Consider the following 20,348-nt stretch of genomic DNA (forward strand, 5'->3'; position numbering starts at 1 on the left):
TGGTTTTTGCTCTGACATGGATGATAAATGTTAACAGGATGCACCTGAGTTCAATTTCGTGTTTCATAGCAAAGGGTCTGAATACTTATGTAAATATGGCATTTCTGTTTATTATTTTTAATAAATGTGAAAAAAATTCTAAACCATTTTCGCTTTGTCATTATGGGGTATTGTGTGTAGATTGAAGATTGTTTTATATATATTTTTTAATCAATTTGGTAGAGCATCAGTTGGTAGAGCATGGTGTTTGCAACACCAAGGTTGTGGGTTCGATTCCCACGGGGGGCCAGTAAAACAAAAAAATGCATGAAATGGATGCATTCACTACTGTAAGTCGCCCTGGATAAGAGCGTCTGCTAAATGACTAAAATGTAAATGTAATAAGCCTGTAATGTAACAAAATGTGGAAAAAGTAATGGGGTCAGAATACTTTCCCGAATGCGCTGTACATCACAACCATCCCTGCTTCAGCCATGTTGTTATACTATGTTTTGTCATAATATCACATTTGATTTAATATAGCACTTTCCACAAGGCCTCAGCGTTATATTGAGGTCACTGGGTCAAGCACCCACCTGGTTCAAGCACTTCAGCTATTTTGCTCCAGATTGTGGATCTCTTATGAGGACTAATGTGTTTTTTTGTTTTCTTCATTCTAGGATGTAATTGACTTCCTGTCTCCAGATAACATGGAAGGTTGGTTGGTCATTTCAAGAGCTGATATCTATTGCATCCTCTTAAGTAAAACATTCAAAAACCTTTCTCCCTCTATCCACTAACTATAGAGTGTTAATTAAACAGTCTCTCTCTTCTCCTCGGTGAGGAGATCTATCTCATCTACCTCTCAGCACTAACTATAGAACGTTAAACATTCTCTCTCCTCTGTGTTCTAGTGTCTGAGGAGAGCTACAACGAGGCAGCTAGAACCTTACTGGCCATCGGCAACCTCACCCACCTGTCTCAGGCTGCTGTGGCCTGCACTGCAGGAGCAGATGATTTCATCACTGAAGAATGTTCCAATGAGGAACAACAGTACCAGATGTCATCACAGCCCGCTGACCAATCACAAACTAGCACCACTCCTTCTGAATCACTGACCCCTGACCTTTGGGTCACTGAGGAATCACTGACTGCTGAGGATTCTGTCCCTGTTGCCACGTCAACAGCCTCTATCCCAGTCTCCAAGATATCAGCCTATGTTGCAGTCGCTATGACAACAACCACATCTGTCCCAGTCACCACGACAACAAAAATAGCCTCTGTCCCAGTCACTACGACAACAGCCTCTGTCCCTGTCACCACAACGACAGCCTCTGTCCCAGTCACCAGGACAACCACCTGTATTACAGTCACTACAACAACCGCCTCTGTCCCAATCACCACAACAACATCCTCTGTCCCAATCACCATGACAACAGCCTCTGTCCGTGTCACCACGAGCACAGCTTCTGCCCAAGTGCCTCAGAGCAGTGACGCGCCAACTCAGGGAACCACACCCGCAGAGGAGGAGCCTCTCAGACATGGGGAGGGAACTGTTATTGGACACGCCTCTCATGTGGAATTATGTTCAGAAGTGTCCAAGCAGCAGACGACCTCACAGACCAGGAGGAGCCGCTTCCCTAAGGTCAAACCCAACCTGGGCCTGGCTGCCAGGACCACACAACCCAAACCAACACATCCTACAGAAAATATTACCACACAGCCAAAACCACCACAGTATACCATCACACAATCAGAACCACCACCACAGCCTATGATGAATATCACTGCATCCTCAAAACCACAGCCAACCAAGAATATCACCACAGAACCACCACTGCCTACTGAAAGTATTACCACAGAGTCAGAACCACAGCCCAAACAGAGAAGTACCACACACTCCAAGCCACAGCGCACTGCAAATATCATCACACACAGAGAACCACAGCCCATTCAGAGGTCCAGAGTAGCCCATTCAAAGCCACAGTGTACACAAAATATTACTACGCACACAGAACCAGACCAGCCCACACTAAATACCACCACACAGTCAGAACCACACCAGCCTACACTAGATACCACCACACAGTCAGAACCACCCCAGCCCACACTGGATACCATCACAAACACTCTCTCAGAACCACAGCCCATCCCAAATCTTGAGCAGCCAGGCCCAGGTACATGCAGAACCAGAGCAACAGTCCCAGAGTCACCTCTGAGGTCATCAGAAGAGGAGAAAGGTTGCGATGGCCCAAAGGAATATACGTCCTCCTCCCTCAGTGCTGTAGGGTCTCAGTCAGGAACATCAGACTCAGACCAGCCCAAACAGACTGGTCCTCCAACCCGCAGAGCCCGTTTACCTAAACCCAAACCCAACCTGGGTCGCACCGCTAGAGCTGCCACACGCACTTCATCCCAGGTACCAGAAAGCAGAAACTGCCCTGTAGCCCAGACACCAGATGTGGCTACCAGGCCCAGCTCTGAAGTCCAGATACCACATGTTGAGGCAACCAGGCCCAGCTCTGAAGTCCAGATACCACATGTTGAGGCTACCAGGCCCAGCTCTGAAGTCCAGATACCACATGTTGAGGCTACCAGGCCCAGCTCTGAAGTCCAGATACCACATGTTGAGGCTACCAGGCCCAGCTCTGAAGTCCAGATACCACATGTTGAGGCTACCAGGCCCAGCTCTGAGGTCCAGAGACATTGCACTGAAGTTCAAACACCAGAGGCTGATGAAGTTCCCATGGAAATACAACAGATTCTCCAAGTCATCCCCCTTACTGACATCATTGATGTTACCCAGGTAAAGTTATTATAAAAATCTGCTATTAGTTTAGCCGTAAGCGCTATTTTACAATTCAAATCAAATCAAATTTATTTTTATATAGCCCTTCGTACATCAGCTGATATTCTCAAAGTGCTGTACAGAAACCCAGCCTAAAACCCCAAACAGCAAGCAAAGCATGTGAAAGAAGCACGGTGGCTAGGAAAAACTCCCTAGGAAAAACTCCCTAGAAAGGCCAAAAACCTAGGAAGAAACCTAGAGAGGAACCAGGCTATGAGGGGTGGCCAGTCCTCTTCTGGCTGTGCAGGGTGGATAATGTGTTCCAACAAAAATGTCTGATTGTCTTCCGGTTGCATTACCGTAATGTGCTTTTAGAATGTGTGTCTGATCTGTGTGCCTTTTGCTGTTTGTATTCATAGGAGGAAATACAGCTGATTCACCAAGTCACCCCCCTTACTGACATCATTGATGCTACCCAGGTAATTCATGAATTGTATTCCTACCACAGATGTCTGGTTGCGTGTGGAAATGTGCTCCAAAGATGTGTGTCTGATGTTTGGATTGACAGGAGGATACATCTCTCCTCACGGAGGAAATCTTCTTCTCTCAACGAAGTGATGCTCTCATCACACAGCATTCAGAAAGTTCTGGATCAACTGTTCTGTTGGACCCGGCCCAGCCAGACCCTGATGAGCCCATCTTCATCCTCTCCCTGACTGAAATCCCTTTCATCCCCACGGAGGAGGAGTATGGCTGTACGTCCCAGACCCTCTCCGAGCCCCTCTCTTTTCTACTGGTCGCAGACGCGTGCTCTCAACTGCAGCAGAGGTTAGTGCCTGTCTGTCAGTCATCACAAACCCGGTCCACTTAGTTTCCCCCCCAGATGCAATTTATCCAGTGGTGTAAAGTACTTAAAATATTTTAAAGTACTACTTGAGAAGTTTTTTGGGGGTATCTGTACTTTACTATTTAAATTTATGACAACTTTTACTTTTACTTCACTACATTCGTAAAGAAAAGGATGTACTTTTTAATCCATACATTTTCCCTGACACCCAAAAGTACTGTTACATTTTGAATGCTTAGCAGGACAGAAAAGGTCCAATTCACGCACTTATCAAGAGAACATCCCTGGTCATCCCTACTACCTCTGATCTGGTGGACTCACAAAACACAAATGCTTTGTTTTTGAATGATGTCTGAGTGTTGGAGTGTGCCCCTGGCCATCCGTAAATGTTAAAAACATGAACAATTGTGCCATCTGGTTTGCTTAATATAAGGAATTTGAAATGATTCATACTTTTACTTTTGATACTTAAGTACATTTTTGCAATTAAATTTACTTTTGATACTTAAGTATATTAAAAACCAAATACGTTTAGACTTTTACTCAAGTAGTATTTTACTGGGTGATTTTCACTTTTACTTGAGGTATTTCCTATTAAGGTGTCTTTACTTTTACTCAAGTATGACAATTGAGTACTTTTTCCACCACTGAATTTATCTACCATATGAATGTACGTTCTCGCCATCTCTCTCTTTTGTGCTCTCGGTCTCTTGTCACCTGACATATGCCTCTCCTCTCCTTCAGCAGTGATATTGTTGATCCTGGAGGTGGTAAGGAGGAAGGGTATGCTGGTATGCTCTGTAAAGCCCCTGAGCCCATGTCAGTGGATGAGGTCGTCCCTCAACCCATGTACACCAGTATCAAGGAAGTGGAGTATGGCTCCACAGCAGGCCCAGTAGATGTGTGTGCCTCAGCCAATCCCTCAGAAGACTCCATGGCTGATGCAGAGACTAGGGAGGACATAGATCCTCCTTTTAAGAGGAAAGTGCCAGAGAGAGCCAGGAGAGGTGGGCACAGAATACACAGTAGTTGTACATCTAATACAATGTTTAACAGACACATGGTTTCCATCGTTTGTTTGTTCATTCAATGCCATCCATTCATCCATCCTTTTATCCATCCATCCATTCTTCTATCCATCCTTCTGTCCATCCATTCATTCATCCATCCTTCTATCAATCCATCCATTCTTCTATCCTTCTATCAATCCATCCATCCTTTTATCAATCCATCCATTCTTCTATCCATCCAGCCTTCTATCTTTCTATCCATCATCCATCCTTCTATCCATCCATCCATCCATTCTTCTATCATCCATCCTTCTATCCAACCATCTATCCATCCATCCTTGTATCTATCCATCCATCCATCCATCATCCATCCATCCATCCTACCTATCCATCCTATCTATCCATCCATCTATCCATCCTTCCATCCATCTATTGTATTGTGTAATATGTTTTTCATATAGTTCTGTCTGTGACCTAGACAAACTGCAGATGAGACCTAACACAGCAGTAAGGAAACAGCCCAGTCGTTCGGTCCTAGCCAAGGAGGCTGTGTCAGCCTCCACCTCAGACCATACCACCATCCCAGAGATGGACCACCCCACAGCCTCCACCTCAGACCATACCACCACCACCATCCCAGAGACGGACCATAAGACAGCCTCCACCTCAGACCATACCACCATCCCAGAGACGGACCACCCCACAGCCTCCACCTCAGACCATACCACCACCACCATCCCAGAGACGGACCATAAGACAGCCTCCACCTCAGACCATACCACCATCCCAGAGATGGACCACCCCACAGCCTCCACCTCAGACCATACCACCACCACCATCCCAGAGACGGACCATAAGACAGCCTCCACCTCAGACCATACCACCATCCCAGAGATGGACCACCCCACAGCCTCCACCTCAGACCATACCACCATCCCAGAGACGGACCACCCCACAGCCTCCACCCCAGACCATACCACCACCACCCCAGAGACGGACCACCCCACAGCCTCCACTCCAGACCATACCACCACCCCAGAGTCCGACCACCCCACAGCCTCCACCCAAGACCATACCACCACCACCCCAGAGACAAACCACCCCACAGCCCCCAGCCCCCCAGCCCAGCCAGGTCCAGCCGTCAAAGAAACAGCATCAGGAGAGGTGGCGGCTGAGGAGGCACAGCAGGAGATTGTGGGCCGTTTAGACCTCCCAGAGACAGAGGAGGACACGCCCACTGGAGGACACGAGATGGAGGACAGTAGGTCAGGGGCGGAGTCTCAGGTTGCCCGTCAAATGACACCGCTGGCTACGAGTGGCCCCTTGAGCAGGTGAAGATTCTAATACCTGTCAATCTCTCCATCTGTCTCAGTTTGTACTATCTAACTCCTCAATAAAATATGAAATCTCAAGTAGTTGAAAGGACCTCATGTTGAATTATAGTTGTTGATTGACAGGACACATTCGGTTAATGTCTTCCATTGATTAGATTGATTGATTAGGAATAATTATTGATTTAACTCCTTTAATATTCCTTCCCTCTATAGGCCTGGTAGAAGACCCAGAGGATTTCTTTCTTTCATGTCCAATAAGACCAGCACCCCTGCAGCTGCCCCCTCTGCCCCTCCTCGAGGGCCCAGAGCAGCCCCTCAGAGGCCCCAGGTCAACACCACCCGGCCAGGGGGGAAACGGGCGGCGCCAGCCCCCTCCACCAGAAACACCACCATTAGTTCCACCAGAACGGTCACTAGGCCAGACAGTTCCCCCAGGGTGACCTGGGAACAGCCCTCTGATGTCCAGGCCTTCCACTCAGACCCAGATACCAGTACTTCCCAATGTACTACAGCTACCAAGGTAAAGAGATGGACAACATGTGGTGATATTTTATCTCTGCAAAATTGCACTGAACACAAAAAACATTGATCTACCATTGTGGGAATAATCTTGAACGATCAGACACAGAATTATTATTGTGCTTCTGTCCTACTCTCTCTCCCGCTCTCTCTTTCTCTATCTCCCTCCCCATCTCTCTCTCCACTAGCCTTCTCAGGTGCCAGCCACCCAGCACAGTATGTCTACCTGTGTAGACAGCTGTTCAGCAGGCGAGGAACCCCTCAACGTGTCCCAGTACTTCTTCAGTGACATCTTCACTGAGGTTGAGGAAAGTGAGGGATGAGAGGAGGAGTAAGTGAAAGGAGAACAGGAAGGCACTCTCGGTTTGAATCAAACTGGAAAACAAAATGTTAAGAAATCCATGAAAGATTGCGCTTGAGAAAAATCAGGGTTCTTTGCACGTATGTTTGTGTATGTAGCAGTAAAATTACGTCTCTGCTTGTGGTTATGCTGTTTCATGCTTGCAGTGAATAAATTTGGCCACAAGATGGCAACAGGGAAAACAAACAAGTGAAAATGTATCTTCAAATCAGAAATCTTTTGTCCAAACTGGCACCTAGAAGCTTTGCCAATGTCCCATATTGGATGATTACATTTTGGGCTCTTTCACCCCAATCATATCTTCTAGCCTTTTGGGTAATCTATATATTCTAAAATATATTTATTTGGTTATATTTTTTCAAACCTCACAAAGCTAGACATTCATGGTCATGTTTCTCAATCTGCGTACAAGCAGAATACTTGAAATCAGTGTTAACTCACTCTTCTACATCGGAGAGTTTAGCAGTTTACTCAGGGACTTTCACATTCAGATTTGTGTTTTTATTTGAAGCATTGTTTACATTTAAATTGGAAACCATTGTCTTAAAATGAGCATTGTATATATGTTTATTTTAATGTAGATCAGATATACTGGAAGGGGTGTATTCCCTGAGCATTTACAGTTTTTCTTTCTTGGTGCATGAACAAGACCCAGCTTGAGGGACACCACAGCGATGTCAACACTTGTTTCTTTATTTTATGCTACCTGAAGATACAGGAAATATTTTTTCAAATGGCTCTGCACAGAAACCTCTCATTTAATACATGTACAAGTGACAAACTCACAGAAACCGTGCACAGGTCATGAGTCCAATTTCAAGGATTTATTATGTTCTGCAGCCACTGTTCAAACTAACGTAGCTGTTATGTAGCTCATGTGAATACAATTTTATACGTTAGTGTTATGTCTTGCTACATTATAGAAAACTGAGTATAGAAAGGTAAAAGAAATGTATAAGAATGGTCAGAGGGTACTTGAAACTGGACTAGTGTAGAACAGTCCTTCTGCACACTAAACACTGCTTCTTGCAGACCACCTATGCAACCTATGCAGAACCTTATGTTCACATAAGAAATATGTTACGGAGTTCTTCAAAAAATATTGTGCTGTTATTTTGGAGAAGATAGCATGGATATCATCTTAGTTAGGCTCAACAGAAATTAAGAGGACACATGATCTTAAAAGTGCAACGAAAACTTTGAGTGTAGTCTTTTTTTGTTGCTGTGTGTGTGTCGGGGGATGGGGGAGGAATGTGCAGATGTTTAATTTCCAAGCAGCATAGAGAGGCAGTGAGATCGAAGAGACGAGGCTGCATGTTACTAGGTGACCTCACTACATAAATATTCCACCCTCACAGTCAGCCCTTGTGCAGTGCCACTCTTCTTTCGGTCCATGTTGAATAGGGATGTAACGGAATTCACTTTTATAGACCCTGTGCTTTTGAATTAATGAGGGGTTTTCCAACAGTTTCTGTTCTGCCTTAAAGATGTGAAATAAACACTGTGCATGGGAGGCATTACTTGCCAGTCAATGTTTTAAGCCAGTATGAACTCATCACTAGTAATGTCTGTCTCTGATTATGAACATGCAATGGTAGATTGTCATAAACGTTTTTGTGAATAACTCCGAACCACTAATTGTGGCGATAAACTGAATACTGTAATCTGTAATTAAGTGTAATCAGGAACCAATTAAGTCAAAATATAGGGAATAGTTGAAGTGCATTATCCTCCAGGGAAGAAGTGGTAGAGCTTCCGTTGATAGTGGACGTTCAAGGGAATCCACATCCAGGGTCCAGTCTGGGTGAATTACACAGGTGTATTTGATTTGTACTCGTGGGTCCTGCGTACCATAGGGCGGCGCACAGTTGGCCCAGCGTCGTTAAGGTTTGGCCGAGATAGGCCACCATTGTAAATAAGAATTTGTTCTTAACTGACTTGCCTAGTTAAATAAAAAAATAAAAATACATGTGCACGGTCACGATTTTGGTATGTATACTTCCGTTATTCACTACAAGAAACAAACAATGGAATCTACTGGTGCTTCCCAATAACAGTGCATTTTCCCCGAATTGTGCCCTCATTCACTATTTACCACAAATCTAAAATCATTGGATTGGTGGAGGCATGACATGGACTTGTGGGAGTTCCCACTATATATTAGTAATTGCCTTTCAAATCAGTGAAGGGAAGTGAATACCGTTTGGGAAGAAGGATTGGGACATAGCCTACATTTACATATATATGGTTTTAGTACAGCCTCCTACTAGTAGGGTTTCGGTGGTAGGCCTATCTACACCGCCACCACCATTTTTTACCGTGTCGTACACTGAATTAAATCGAGTGCACCTAATTTCCGAATTCGATTATGCTGAGCCGTGGGGTATTGGTCTATGGCCCGTGACGTGACCGAGCAAAAGCGGTGAGGGAGGAGCGACATTATCAAATGGAACAGTATTCTGCGCCGCTCTGTGATGTTGTCAACATGGTACATCGTCCAGAAACATACAATAGCTATTTTCCATAGAATTTATGTTTGGATTTTTTAAATAGTTTTCATTGGGAAGGCACTTTTGCATGTGAAAACACCGAATCCTGCTCATTACTACACGTGCTTAATTACGTCACGTTTGTTTATGAGCCGATTTCTCCATCAGACAGAGTGTGGCACCAAGTTCGCGCCCTGCAAGCAACCTGGTTTCGAACTCAATAGAGTCAACTTTCAGCCGGTGCAAAACACGCTTACAATGGCGCCCGGGCAAGATTCATCGAATCCCCTCAATGTTTAGAGGTTGGCTCCACCGGCCTTCGCTCTGATTGGAGAAGCTGTCTCTCCCAGACAGAGGGGGACCTTGAGTTACCGCAGACTGCCGAGTAAGCACCGAGCAGTCTGACTGTACACTACTGCAGATGTAATGGGGGGCCTGGCCCCGAGCCAACAGCTAGCTAGTTAGTTAAAGACGGTGGCAGTTGGGTCAACGCAGCCGTGTATGGGGTTCTGTCCCCGCAAGGGTGCTTGCCGTTTTTACTAACTACACGTATGCAACATTGTGCCAGTAAAATTGAAACTTCATCAGCGCCAGCTAGCCGCGCCACCGCTAGCTGGCTAGCGAACTAATGGAAATGACTTTAGTATAACGGGGCTTCAATCTGTAAGTACATTTAATTACAATGAGCTGTTCGATGTTACTTATTGAATCTAGTTAGCTGGCTAGCCAGTAGCAACATAATTGTGTGTTTTATTTTTGCCGGTCTAACTACGTTAGCTAGCTAGTTATATGGGTTAGCTAGCTAGCTCACTAACTAGCGAGCTGCCAAGCTGGCATGGCATTTTGGTGTTGCACTGTCATACAGCGCGAGCCAACCCTAGCTAGCAGTTTCAGGCGAAGACTGAATGCAAACCCCTTTGTTTGAGAGGCTAGCAAGACGGCAAGTACAATTTGCTTGACGCAAACGCTAGATTATTGCTTGCAGACCAGCAAGTTTATGCAGCAGCATTGGTATTTTAATTTAGTAGCTAGCTATAGTTGTAATATTATATTACTTGACACATTACGATATTAACTGTAACAATCACAATGTAGCGAGGTGTATTGCTGTTCAATGATACATTTGTGAAGCACCGGCAGGTGCTCATTCAGGGATTGCGTGAATCTGTATTTAGACGGTGGCAGTTGCAGCCGTGTATGGGGTTCTCTCCCCCCCAAGGCTGCTTGCCGTTTTTACTAGCTACATCTTTTTTTAGTCAAAAAAATGAAGTCATTTTTTTTGTCTGCCTTCTGCACACATGCATTTGATAATACGCTCTTACTGCATGGCGCATTATAGTGCATTGCGATGCCGTTTATTTAATATATACTGACTGTCACTGAGTACTTGATTCTTCTTCAATTATGTCTGTAGTGCACTTATGATAAAACATTTGTGTGTGTATATGTATATATTTTTTATTTTATTTCGCAGTCCCACACTTGCCCTGATGCCAGACTGACTATGCAGTAGAAATGCGGCTCTTGCAGATAATCAAGGTAAAATTTGATGTTGGCCTGTTACAATTAACATATCTCAACCTAACCATAGATAGGATTATTAAAATCAACATATTGTCAAATGTAGCTCTAGGCTATTGCTTTGACGTGTTATTATATTGTTTTATCATAATTTGCTCAATATGTATTGTCTGTGTATTCAAGACTATAGGGGAACAGTATTGCTATTGGCAATATAATCTGCATTTTAAACAATCCATGGCAAGTATTATGATCCATGGTAAGTATCATATCCTAAACTAACCAATGGTGGAAGGAACCTATAACCAAATCAGAACATCACACTAAACCAGCACCAATCAGATGCTGTAATGATACAAGCATGCCTTCCCTTGTCCAATCAGAGTGATATACCGGTATTTATGACCCAATCACAGCTTTAGCTGGTACAGTATCATCACTACTGCTCAGCATTGAGCAGGCCTCTGACCAGTTATATAAGTCCCTGGCTCCGACGCAGCAGCACTGTCTATGCTAGCTCAAGGCTGCCTGTGGGTTCAGTGAGTTCGAGACAGCCTCAATGCAGTGGACTGCCGCTGGGGGAAAAATGTGACCTCGTTTGACTGGTGTTGCCTGGAAGCGCTCCAACTGCAGTCTGGGAAGTGGAAAGGACAGTCTATGTTTTAAACAGGTGGCCTTCCCTACTGCCTCTACTTTACTGTACTGTAAATATAACTGCCTCTACTGTACTGTAAATATAACATGTACATTTAAACTACTAAGTCATGTTAAACTACTAAGTCATGTTAAACTACTAAGTCATGTTAAACTACTAAGTTGCGGTAAAGAAGGAAGGAGTTAGGAGGGCAGATTCTCTCCAGGAGTATTGAGATCAAGTTATGTGAAAATTCTAGGAAGGGCTAGTTCGGTTGTTTTTACGTTACATTTTTCTCCGACCTAGAAAATGATTTTCCAATGTTTGTGTGACATCCTGCATTCTAGTTCAATATTGCAAGAGCTGAGTCGAACTGTTTCATCATAAAGATCCCCTTGAGTCTGTTTTGACCATTTGGATTCAGAACATGGATTGCCCAGGAGTAGCCCTAACAGTTATAGTCTACTTTATAATATGATGCTAGCTTAAGCAACAGTAAATGTGTTTTCTCAGATCCCTTATTGTCTTTTCTGTTTTTTGTATGGGCTTGTCTCGTTGTGAGTTTTAGGGTAATGAATTGCAACTAGGGATCACTGACTCACTGTTCATGAATCAAACAGTTATATTTCATGCTTGTCTCTCTTGGTTTTAGGTACTAGTTTAACCCTCAGACTGAAATTAACAGGCTATGATGGCTCCCCTGAGGTAAGAACAGCCAAGTCCATTAATGAATGACAGTGCAGTGCTACTGTATTATTTAATGGACTGTAAAGGTGTCATTATCTCGTTCTAACAGCTGATACACATCCTGAGAAACCTGCTCTAGCCTAGGCTAAATTGTGGTTAAAAAGGTTTCCTAGTATTATGTTGTAAGACCCAAAATCTCTACATATAGCTGAATTTACAGAAGCTTCCTCAGTATGATGTAATTGGAAAGTCTTTTGGCAAGTCTCAACCTAGAGTATCCACACGAGCAGTCGTTGTGTCGATTATATTATCATGTCTAAAATTTTGAATGAACTTTTTCCTTTCTTTCACAGAAAAGACTGCAGGTCACTCCCGGTTGGACCAAAGGGGAGCATTAACAAAACAAGTCACCAGTCCTTCCCTTCGCTCCTTCCTGGGAGAAACAAAACACTGTCATCATAAAGAACAAATGGGAGAAAAAAAATCTATTTTAATTTCTGATTTTTGTAATCATATCTAACATTTTTTGGGGGGGGAAGGGAAAGGGGAGTGTGGGGGGGTATAGATGACATCATGATGACTCTGAAGTTTCATACCTTCTCTGTCTATTTTTGTGATTTATTAACACATTAGATAGATGTACAGTAGCTTGTTAGGGACTCTAAGCCTTGATGATATGTTTGTTTTCAGGAAGGAGAGGAAAAGCCTAATGACACAAAGCAATGTAATAGCACAGTCTCCAACAGCAGAGACCTAACCTGATCCCAGGTCTGTTTGTGCTGTCTTCCATGGCTTTGGTGACTGCACAAACGGATCTGGGACCAGGCTAGCAGAGACCCACGTCTACGTTTACGAATTCTACAGGTGGCCCCTTGTGGGCTGAGTACAGTAACTGACAGGCAGCAGCATGTCATCCACTCTGCCACAGAACAAAACACAGTTCAAACAGCAGCATTATCCTCCTATTTATGTTTTAACACTCACTCAGTTCTACCTGCACTGTTCACACGCTCAACTGCAGTATGTGATCGCTCCTTAACACAGTATTAAGCTAGGCCTAGACCTGTATCATTATCTCTACAAAACACTCTTCAATGTCTTGGAAGGGAGTGGTTGCACCTCGAAGCGTAACCATTCAAACGTTGGGTTCACGATTTTACGTTTTAACAGTCCTAATTGCTCTGCTCTTTAAGGTGATTCACACCCTTCAGCTCTCAAATTCTTCTCTCATTCTCAAAACTCTTAATATTTACACACTCTACAGTATTTACTGAGGCTAAGAGTCCCCCTTTTTCCATGTTAGCTAGTAAATGCTTGGTAGTGTGTTTTTGTATTTTAAACGTTTATGGTTTTAAGTAGATTTGCTTTTTTAAAGTTTTAGAATGTTTGTTGCTAGTATAAAACCATGTGTAGACAGTTATGTATGCTGTGATGTAGCCTATAGAAGTAGCTATAGTAGAAATGCATTGTTCCCTTGTGGTAAGTGAGTGAGATGCTGCCACGGAACTGAGACACTGATGATTGGTGCTATTTTGGACTTTAATCTGCTCCTTGGAAAGGTAGCTGAGATGGGTTTTCTTGTTTTACTTTCACATTCTGAGTAAAGAAGGTGTTGGTTCTTTGTTGTCATGGTTGTTGTAACTTGGTCTGGATTGGCTTAGTTTTTCTCTGTTTTCTGTGCGGCTTTCTCATTGGATTTAAGATTTGAGGAAATATAAACTTTTATCATGGTCAATGTTTTACTAAAGGAAAAGAGGATTCATGTGAGAAGATTTGAGGATATACCATGTTGATGGGAGCAATCACAAAACTGCAATTGTTAAAAACACTAGTTACCCTTTAATACTGACACGTGCATTCAAAGGTATACAATGTATCTAGTAGTACCCAGCACTGGTCACTTTTAGAAAATGTTAAGCTTTTTTTAGTTGGTGTGTTTTGATTGACTTTTGATTGACAGACAATCTCGAAACCAGGAGTGCAGTTCTGCCCCTAGCATGTTTGTGTGTAACGGAGATCTCTTAAGAGATTTTGCACACTTACAAGTGAGTTATGAATTTGTCACATGGAAACATATAGAAGTCGCCACAGCATAACGCAATGTTAATGTCTGATATCTGCTTCAAGTTGATTAGAATAAGTAAACAGTAAAACGTAAAATGAAGGTTATTTTTTGAAAAGTCATGCTTTTCAAAAATGGCACTTGAGAGAACTTGATAGAGTTAAATGCTAAAAGGAATGAACACACTCCATGTGTTTTAAGGCCCAGCCTGTTTGGGTTTGGGTTCAGGGTTTCAACTTTTCCTCATCTTCTTCACCAGCTGGATATGACTTAATCCTATAGAGAGTCATGTGACTTAATGTTAGTTAACGTGAGACTGGAATCACATGATGCATATAATCTTGTTTCAAAAAAATTTAAATACATTTTTCCAAATGTAGCATAAAGTTAGAATAGAACAATCTTTTTAATTTATGTATTTTTTTAATGATTTTGTAAATTAATGTTGATGAGAAGCTTACTTTGTTATAAAACAGACGAACTAAAACCAAAAAGCTTTTTATTGTTTGTAGCTATAGATTTAAAATATCAAAGTAATGTCAGTATTTGCAGTTTTGTCTTTGCTTCCCTGTTAATTTATTTTGTTAAAGATTCTAATATTAATATGATAATAACCAACTTGAAAGCCCATGTTATTATTCTTTTGTCTTCCATTCTCCCTCGATTCTGGGGACCTTTTTGTACCAGCATGTTCTAGTGTTATTGATCGCTTGTTCTCTTCCTCATTGAGTTGATTTGTTACACATTTTTCCTCTTGCAGTTCTTTCCTTTCAGACTAGTTAATATGAAAGCTGTTTTGTACATAGCAAAGTGAATAGCATATACAGGATGTGCTGTAGTGTGTTGAGTCAGGTATTCAGTAATTACCACTGTATATGGTTGGAAAAAAAACACGATATGCCAGCTTTGCAAAATTATTACAACGATGCACTTAACTTACAGTATCCCATGTACTTTTTTTTGGCAATTTTAAAAGTTGTGCAATAAATATGCAAGCTTGTAAATTTGTGTTTTTATTTGAATCTGTTGATGTTGCTGGAGTTTTTCCAGTGTTGTAGGAAACTTGTGCAATTGTGCTTTGTTCGAGAAATTGATCCTGCCGCGTCATGGAATACGGAGTTGCAAAAAGTAGTCATTTTCAAGCAGTGGTTTATAGCCATCAGCAGACAGTTCAGACAACAGTTCTGACAGCAGTTCAGAGCAGATCCAAAGTGTGATTGTATAAACCTGTGGCGTTGAAGAGGATATTACTTACAACATAGTTGGATGAATCTTTCCCACCCCAAACCACTTTTCTACTAACACAGGCAAACTAAGCTTTAGGACACATTTTAAGTGCAAAAACTTATCAGAGCAAACTCACCCAGAGATGATTGCTTTTCAGGGATAAATCAAGATGCATTGGAGAAGTGTGCATTGATATGATGGCAAAACGGTAATACACTCCCACACAAAGACATCAAATCCCTCTTTCATTCAATATCGAGGTCAGTTTTACACATAGAAAGGCCTTATTAGCAGTTCTGTTAGATTCAGGGAAAGTTTTGGAGCATCGCATGGAAAATGCTGTCGAGGAAACGGAATCGAGCTAACGCTTGGCAAACAATTTCATACCCAAACTGCAGAATTGTGATCTTAGGACTATAGCTAGATTTTGGGAAACTTCCTTCAGTACTTCTTCTCTTTGTGTGTGTGTGTGCGAATGAGCGTGCACGTGTGTGTGACTGGTGTGTACATTTTGTGGGCGTAGATGCTGTCTTCCACTGCAGGATTTGGGCTGTCTGGTAAAGTTGGGTTCATGCATGCAAAGCCCATTATTCCCTGACATCTGGGTACAGGCAGGAGGGTCTGGTCAGATAGAGCAGAGCCACTGCTGAGTCCTCCCTCCTTTCCTCCCTCGTTCCCTGATGCTGTCTGTTTCTGTGACCAGCTCATTCTAATCTCATCAGCAGCCCCAGCTTTCGAACGCCCCTCTCTTTCTCCCTTCCTCTGGACCCCTCTCTCTTTTCCAAAACAATACCAAGGATTCCAAGTCGGAAAATGTTTTATTGTCTGCATTGCAGAAAGATGGAAAAAAACACAGACACAGGAAAGTTTGCATTCAATTTATCATCAGACAGTTGTGTTATAGCGTTCAATTTATAGATGTGTGTTTGACCTCTTCTTAGTAATTACTGTGTCAGGGTGGTGCCTTCCAAGCCAGACTTTAAATCATACTCTGGCGGTGAAGGCTAAAGCACTGTGTTGTATACTTCAAGGCACTGTGTACTGTAGCATGGTAAGTTATGGTCCACTGGGAGTCTGGGACCAGCTCTTTCATAGAATCATTTTATCAGCCGTCTACCCCTGAGACCCAGGACATTTTAACTTTCCTAAGGAAAACATCCATTCCAGACACGCGCTCACGAACACACAAATGCTGCAGTTTTGCGATTTTTGATGTTATTTTGTGATGTTATTTTAGTGCACATTGTATAAGGGTCATCAGCAATTCATGTACTGCATTTGAACAATGTGGATTCCAGTTATGCTCCCTTAGACTTTGATGCTGTACACACACACACACTTATGACATCAATTTCCTAACTTACCGTATAACATCAATGATACATGAGCTTTCAGCTTTTTCAGGCTTCTTCGGTGCATCAGTGTCTGTGGCAACACATGATCTTAATCACTTACTGTTATTTTAGAGTGAGAGGACAGGATCAGGAAATACCTCAGGAGCAGTCTGTACAATCTCCATGAAACCAAAGGTGATTTCTCTCCTTAAAACCCAACTACATGGCCTCCCAAGTGCTAGAGGTGTCACTACAGACCCAGGTTCGATCCCAGGCTGTGTCGCAGCCGGCGGCGACTGGGAGAACCATGAGGCGTCCGAACCAACTACAAACTAATGAGACCCCACTGTGGAAAGGGGATATTCTCACAATCATGATGATGTTCTCTATTCTGTCCTACGACACCCTCTGCCCCCCTTAACCTTGTTTCTTAGGATTTCTATTTTTACTGTCTTTTTTGTAACTTACAGTATGAATGTATTATTCAATGCATTTCTCTGGGTTATAGTAGTAAAGGCCAAATTCAATATTTTATTTTTGTGTATATATATATTTTAATACCTGTAAGGGTCCTAAAATTCAAAATCGAATTGTTAAATGATCCATAGTATGACCATCTTAAAACAATTCCGTATGTCTGACTGCAGAGAGATGCTTGGGAAAATGGTCAGGAGGACCAGCATGTGTGTGTTTTCAGGGGAGGGGGGGGGGATCTGATCTTCATCACCTAAGACTTGACATTGGTTAATCAATTCAAAAAATTTTGCTCAATCTTGCAAGGTTTCTCAAACAGCTGTAACTGTATATTCATTCATAAATCAGGTCCTTTCTTGTGTTGGGCTCTGGGATGTAACAACTGTTGAACATCTGAGCTTATAGTTGATTGTTGGGGAAAGGGGTAGAGTGTGTAAGAGTACGTGTTTGTGTGTATGTATCCCACATCTGTTGCTAGGGGTAAGGATGTTAGGGACAATATAGGAGGAATCACAATAATTGTTTGCTAAAATAATAATTGCTTAACAAAAAAGTAATGTAATGCAATGGCAATCCTGGTTATAGGTAACAATCCTTTGTATGAACTGCCAACATTATTACGCATATTAATTGTTAATGATGGAAATTAAGATACGCACGATTTTTAAATATATGTATATATATTTTGAATAATTATATATAAAACAAATTGAGGTGAGAGCATTGGAAATACTTTTAGAGATTGATCTGCTTCTGTTCTGTGGGTGGAACTGTGTTCTCTTTTTTTCGAAGGATAGGTCCTGGCCTCTCAGGGGGGCCTAGGGATCCGGGAGGATGGGGGTGGTCTGCCGGTCACTGGGATGACAACCCAACTTGGGATGGAGAGGGGCTTTAGCGGGTGGAATAGTGGAGAACAATTGGAGGGTTACTTGGTAGCAATGCAAATATCATGGTACAGCTATATGGACACTCAAACACTATGGTTTTAATGGTAAATTTACAAGCATACAGTACCAGTAAAAAGTTTAGACAATCCTACTCATTCCAATGTTTTTCTTTATTTGTAGTATTTTTTACATTGTTGAATAATAGTGAAGACATCAAACTATGAAACAACACATATGGAATCATGTAGTAACCAAAAAAGTGTTAAACAAATATTTGAGATTCTTCAAAATAGCCACCTTTTGCCTTGATGACAACTTTGCACACTCTTGACATTCTCAACCAGCTTCATGTGGTAGTCACCTGGAATGCATTTCAATTTACAGGTGTGCCTTGTTATAAGTTAATTTGTGGAATTTCTTTCCTTAATGTGTTTGAGACAATCAGTTCTGTTGTGACAAGGTAGGGGTGGTATACAGAAGATAGCCCTATTTGGTAAAAGATCAAGTCCATATTATGGCAAGAACAGCTCAAATAAGCAAAGAGAAATGACAGTCCATCATTGCTTTAAGACATGAAGGTCAGTTAATGCGGGAAATGTCAAGAACTTGAACGTTTCTTCAAGTGCAGTCTCAAAAACCATCAAGCGCTATGATGAAACTGGCTCTCATGAGGACCACCACAGGAAAGGAAGACCCAGAGTTACCTCTGCTGCAGAGGATAAGTTCATTAGAGTTACCAGCCTCAGAAATTGCAGCCCAAATAAATGCTTCAAGTTACAGACATCTCTCAACATCAACTGTTCAGAGGAGACTGCGTGAATTAGGCCTTCATGGTTGAATTGCTGCAAAGAAACCACCACTAAAGGACACCAATAAGAAGAGGAGACTTGCTTGGGCCAAGAAACACGAGCAATGGACATTAGACAGGTGGAAATCTGTCCTTTGGTCTGATGAGTCCAAATTTGAGATTTTTGGTTCCAATCGTCGTGTCTTTGTGAGACGCAGAGTAGGTGAACGGATGATCTTCGCATGTGTGGTTCCCACCGTGAAGCATGGAGGAGGTGTGATGGTGTGGGGGTGCTTTGCTGGTGACACTGTCAGTAATTTATTTAGAATTCAAGGCACACTTAACCAGCATGGCTACCACAGCATTCTGCAGCGATACGCCATCCCATCTGGTTTGTGCTTGGGACTATCATTTGTTTTTCAACAGGACAATGACCCAACACCTCCAGGCTGTGTAAGGGCTATTTGACCAAGAAGGAGAGTGATGGACTTGACATCCACAATCACCCAACCTCAACCAAATTGAGATGGTTTGGGATGAGTTGGACAGCAGAGTGAAGGAAAAGCAGCCAACAAGTCCTCATCTTATGTGGAAACTCCTTCAAGACTGTTGGAAAAGCATTCCAGTTGAAGCTGGTTGAGCGATTGCCAAGAGTGTGCAAATCTGTTGTCAGGGGTTCACCTTGGGGTCATGATAGGGGTTGTACCAAATGTTTGATGTATTATAATAATTGATTATGCTTATGTTGTATTAATAGAAGGGGAGGGGTTATAAGACCCCTCCCTCCTTACATTTATTGGGTCCTAAACTACAGATTAACAACATATATATTCATTATAAAGGTTTAATATTGTTCCACAGTCTTTTCTAATCTCTGCCTCTTATAAAGAAACTGTCTGAGAAATGTGTGACTGTGAGACAGAAGTCTGCAGGGAGTGTAAGAGGTTAGTCAGACATTCCACTATAAATCAACTTGGGGAGTGGACATTTACTCCTAAGGTTTTAGATAACACAAAAACTCTTATTTATATAGCTGTGTAGGCATGGTTTTGGTCTCATGAGTAGAAGGTAATGACGTAGGCAGTGACATCACTAAGATATATGACTGTAGGAATAATAAAACAACTCGGACCCTTTTCTATTTTGCAGAACTTACTCGGAAACATGTGTGCTATGTTCCTGTTGTCAACTTCTGTCTGCAATTACATTAATAAATGAATGATTGATTTACTTAAAGATATTGTCTGAATGCTAATTTCACCAATGATTGACAAGGAACAAGGAACAAACCCCAACACTGTCATCAAGGCAAAGGGTGGCTACTTTGAAGAATCTCAAATCTCAAATATATTTTGATTTGTTTAACACTTTTTTGTTTACTACATGATTCCATGTGTTATTTCATGGA

The 20,348-nt window shown here is 42.3% G+C and overlaps 1 protein-coding gene and 1 long non-coding RNA gene across 6 annotated transcripts in view; both read left to right on the forward strand.

The window, feature by feature from the left end:
• LOC106568365 (uncharacterized) overlaps positions 1-8,819 on the forward strand; it is a 28,277-nt gene extending 19,458 nt beyond the window's left edge. The window contains exons 16-23 of one of the 3 annotated variants that reach the window (XM_014138650.3): positions 660-696; positions 894-2,785; positions 3,187-3,246; positions 3,336-3,595; positions 4,359-4,621; positions 5,103-5,955; positions 6,172-6,478; positions 6,666-8,819. In XM_014138650.3, the coding sequence (XP_013994125.3) occupies positions 660-696; positions 894-2,785; positions 3,187-3,246; positions 3,336-3,595; positions 4,359-4,621; positions 5,103-5,955; positions 6,172-6,478; positions 6,666-6,800 (3,807 nt within the window). In that variant the 3' untranslated portion in view covers positions 6,801-8,819. The remainder of the gene's footprint in view (positions 1-659; positions 697-893; positions 2,786-3,186; positions 3,247-3,335; positions 3,596-4,358; positions 4,622-5,102; positions 5,956-6,171; positions 6,479-6,665) is intronic. The other 2 variants (XM_014138653.3, XM_014138655.3) reach the window with 2 other exon arrangements.
• Positions 8,820-9,332: 513 nt separating this feature from the next.
• On the forward strand, positions 9,333-15,235 carry LOC145850456 (uncharacterized). 3 transcript variants are annotated; one of them, XR_014380204.1, is made up of 6 exons: positions 9,333-9,990; positions 10,802-10,866; positions 11,032-11,107; positions 11,265-11,518; positions 12,135-12,187; positions 12,523-15,235. It is a non-coding gene; the product is annotated as an uncharacterized LOC145850456 (long non-coding RNA). The 3 variants fall into 3 exon arrangements; XR_014380203.1 differs by lacking the exon at positions 11,265-11,518 and having other exon boundaries at positions 9,353-9,990; XR_014380202.1 differs by lacking the exons at positions 11,032-11,107; positions 11,265-11,518 and having other exon boundaries at positions 9,393-9,990.
• The last annotated feature ends 5,113 nt before the right edge of the window (positions 15,236-20,348 follow it).

This window comes from Salmo salar, chromosome 13 (assembly GCF_965601325.2).
Source record: "Salmo salar chromosome 13, fSalSal1, whole genome shotgun sequence".
NCBI classification, from domain to species: domain Eukaryota; kingdom Metazoa; phylum Chordata; class Actinopteri; order Salmoniformes; family Salmonidae; genus Salmo; species Salmo salar.